Below are 4,352 nucleotides of genomic sequence, written 5' to 3'. Positions count from 1 at the left end.
ATAGTTCATGAGAGATACATCTTCATCTGTCATCTAAGAAGCCAATAAATAATGTGTAAAAATTATATATTAAGAGAGCAATATAAGAATATTTGAGAATATGAAGACACGTTGCAGAAAAGCATTAAGAGTCAATATTATTTTCCTTTGGGAACAAGAGTGAAGAATGAGGAGAAATGGGGCAGTGGTAGCATTTTAATACTATTTGATTTATTTTACCCAGATTCATGTTGATAAAAATTTTTTTTTATAAATTTAAAGATGATAAACGCCAGCACTGTGCAAGATGGATGGAGGAAAAGAAAGAGACCGTTTTATTTATACATTTTCTATTTTTCCCTTCTTAGGACCTGGCAAATCTCAGTACCAATGTCAACAGATGCAATAAAGCTGATCAAAGGAAATAAAGCGGCTTTTCAAGATTGCTTTATTGCAGATTTGCTTTTCGTGCTGACGTTTCCTTTGTTGACAATACCTGAGATTCCTGGCTTTTTACCAATCTCTTCACCGCGTGGTAGTCAGTTAATATCAGACTGGTATGCTTGCTATGCCGCATATGCTATTGCGGTAGCCGATATGGAGACCTTTCAAACAAATGATTCATTTCGTACTTGGACCAGAATCAGGGTGCCTCCAAACATTCTGACTGACGATGAAAGACACAGTGTGTCTGATGCGAAGCTATCCCAGGACGGAATATTTTTTCTAATACGTGGTGCTCTTTACCTAAAAAATTTTACTGCATTTACAAGACTGGGCAGCAATGAAAACCTTCCTGAAGGTGGAATTATTGGCATTACATCAAGAAAATGGTGTTGGTTGAAATATTACTTGAAGGTTAGTAAAATATCATATATATATATATATTTTTTTATTTATTATACCTACACATTTAGATATATTTACTATATCATTTGATTCAGTGATATATAATAGACTTTTATTAAGATATATAAGATATATTATGCAGCTTTCTGCAGCTATTTTATTTATGAATGTAAATAGCTCTATCTTCCTGACCTAACTCCTCAGAGGCCTCTTTACAGAGATGCACCTCCAACAAAAGAGAATGAAATGAATCTGATATATTATTATGTAGAGTCAGTTAGTCATATTATGGGAGATTTGTTTTACCTTGACATTGGCAAAAGGTCAAAACAATTATTTTCCCCAAACAAAGACTCCATGTGTTCTCAACAATGAATTAACTCTCATTTATGACAATATAATGACTAAGATATCCTTAAGCTACTGCATTACAAAACATCTTAAATGCTGTATAAAAAATTTTAAACCTTCTTTTAAGCACGTAACTGGACTTATGTGGAAGTAAGAGAAATTCTGAGAAGAAAGAGGGCATCCTGGAGCACTAATCCAGAGACATAAGCAAATTCCAAAATCTCAGCCGCCCAAAGGCCATGTGCTGATCCCAGATGTTTAGACCTCTGGTACTTGAAAATAAAACCTTGGACCTGAACAAGGTAGGGTATCTGATAATTTCTTGAGTAAAACAAGAACATCAGAAATTTCCCAACATAATTAAATCTGCCTCAGCTTTAACTCACAGATAGCAAGGAAAGGTCTACCTTTAGAATTCATAATCAGGTGCCAATCCAAATGCACTTTGGGGCACAGATGCCTATGTGGTTCAAAAAAAGAAAGCAACATTAAGCCTGGTGCCAAGCAGAAGCAAATACAAATCCTTTCCAGAGTAATAAACCCTAAAGTCAGGCTTTGAAATAATATTNATTAAAGATTTTCTAATTAATTTCAATTTTGTCACAGACTATCAAAGAAAGAAGTAGCATGATAATCTGGACAAGAAATGAAGTTTATCTTGGATATACTTCTCTTAAATTTGTCAAAATAATGACTACTGAAAAACTGAGGAGAATTCTAAATATATCACCAGCTGCTACTCTAACTCTACATAATGTTGAGTATACAGGCCACCCTTTGGAACTCGCCTTGTTATTAAATTACTGCATTACATGCAATGTCATTAAACAAATTTACCTAGTGATGCATAATGAAGACACAAAAGAATGGGTGCACCAAGACTTTGCATTAAATGTCACATCTGACAGTTTTATAACTCCATATTTTCTCAATTCAGCAATTCCACAACTAATACTATGGGACAAACATAGGATCTACTATTGTTATCACAATTTCACTGATACTGGAGTTATACAAACACCTACAGAATCTGGAAATCTATCAAGATTATCACATGACAGCATTATCCATGAGGTTTTTATGGGTGAGATATTCTCATTCTGCAAAAATTATCCTAGATTCCATCATAGACATATTTCTTAAGAAGATGTAACAATTTTAAATGCACAAACAGGATGCTTTTGATAGGTTTATGTGCATTCTTACCACCTAAATATAAATATCAGATTCTACTAATGTTAATTATGGTCTCACACAGCAAAATGGCAAACTCAGGGTTTTTTTTTCAGAGGTTCATTTTGGTCAATCGGCAGATACTGTGTAAGCAAGTTATGTGTGCATTTTCAATGCAAGAAGGAATATGGTGTTGCGTTAGTTTCCTAGGGCTCCTATAACAACATACCACAAACTGGGTGTTTGTCTGTTTGTTTGTTAGACATTTATATAACTTACCCACCAATTAGTCTAGCATCCCCCTGGCTTTATATTGGGTTGTCGAAAAAGTCATGACGCATTTTTGCAATGAAAAACATAGAAAAAATACGTCATGACTTTTCCGACAACCCAATACATAGTTGTTGCAACATTATTGACTATATCCTCTATGCTGTATGTTATATCCCCATGACTATTTTGTAACTACCAATTTGTATTTCTTAATCCCTTCACCTTTTTCACCCAGCTCCACAACCCCCCTCCCCTCTGGCAACCTTCAGTTTGTTCTCTGTATCTATGAGTCTGTTTCTGTTTTGTTTGTTCATTTATTTTGTTCTTTAGANTAATATAATGATAAAAGGGTCAATGCATCAAGAAGACATAACAATCCTAAATATGTATGCACCTAACAACCGAGTTTCAAAATACATGAACCAAAATTAAGTAAATGGATAAAAGAAATAGATAAATCCAAAAATTTATTGGAAGGTTTTTTGGAAACACACTCCTGTTTTAGTAATAAATAAAAACAAGTAGACAGAAGATCAGCAAGGATGTAAAAAAATAAACAACATAATGGGTCAGAAAAACTATCACCCATCAGCCTAAACCAGACTGCCACCTTTTTTGTAAACAGTTTTATTGGAACACAGCCATGCTCATTTGTTTATATATATTGTCTCTAGATGCTTTTGCACTATAACAGCACTGATGAAACTTTACCACAGAGACTATGTTGCCACTCAAGCCAGGTGGCCCCAGGCAGGGCACAGACTACAGCTGGATGCCTTCCAGGAGACCCAGATCTGGCACGCCCAGTAGCCATCTTCAAACAGAGCCAGAGCATCACACAGCAACCTCCAAGGATGACAAAGCCAAAGGGCAGACTGGGCAAGCACCAGAGCCCTACTAAACAAATCCTTTTCCATAGGGTCAGCCCCAGCACAGCAGCTCCTCCACTGTAGTAACAGCAATCCTCACAACCTATCAGCTTGAGGGTCAGTTCCTCTCATTGATGTGCAAACAGCAACCAAGACTCAACTACAATAGGAGGGCACACACAACCCACATAAGGAACACACCTGCAGCACACGGCTCAGGTGACCAGGGAGACTGTGGCATTGGGCCCCACAGAACACCTACTACACAGGCCACTCTACTAGGACAGGGAGGCACAGCAACCCTATATAATACATAGAAACAAACACAGGGAAGCAGCCAAATGGAGAGACAAAGAAACATGTCCCAAATAAAAGAACAAAGTTCTAGAAGAAGAACTAAACAAAATGGAGACAGGCAATCTACCAGACGCAGAGTTCAAAACACTGGTTATACTGATGCTCAATGATCTCAGGGAGAACTTCAACAAAGAGATAGGAAACATAAAACATGGCGATACAAACCATAAAAAAGAACCAATCAGAAATAAAGAATGTAATCACTAAAATACACTAGAGGGAATCAACAGTAGATTAATCAGAGGATCAAATCAGCGATTTAGAAGAGAAGGTAGCAGAAAACACCCAATCAGAACAGCAAAAAAGAAAAGAGAATCCAAAAAAAATGAGGATAGTTGAAGGGCCTCTGGGACAACATGAAGTGTCCCAACACTGACATCATAGGAGTATCAGAAGGAGAAGAGAGAGAGCAAAGAATTGAAAACCTATTTGAAGAAATAATGACAGAAAGCTTCTCCAACCTGGAAAAGGAAATAGACATACAAGGACAGGAAGTGCAGA

General features: G+C 36.6%; 1 protein-coding gene across 1 annotated transcript in view; it reads left to right on the top strand.

The window, feature by feature from the left end:
- CATSPERE (catsper channel auxiliary subunit epsilon) overlaps positions 1-4,352 on the top strand; it is a 92,316-nt gene that overhangs the window by 36,080 nt on the left and 51,884 nt on the right. The window contains exon 10 of the mRNA XM_019623845.1: positions 1,786-2,263. Coding sequence (XP_019479390.1) covers positions 1,786-2,263 — 478 coding nt within the window. The remainder of the gene's footprint in view (positions 1-1,785; positions 2,264-4,352) is intronic.

The sequence above is a fragment of the Hipposideros armiger genome, unplaced genomic scaffold, assembly GCF_001890085.2.
Source record: "Hipposideros armiger isolate ML-2016 unplaced genomic scaffold, ASM189008v1 scaffold_567, whole genome shotgun sequence".
NCBI classification, from domain to species: Eukaryota; Metazoa; Chordata; class Mammalia; order Chiroptera; family Hipposideridae; genus Hipposideros; species Hipposideros armiger.
Note: the sequence above shows the minus strand (reverse complement) of the source record. Positions and strands in the feature narration are given on the sequence as shown.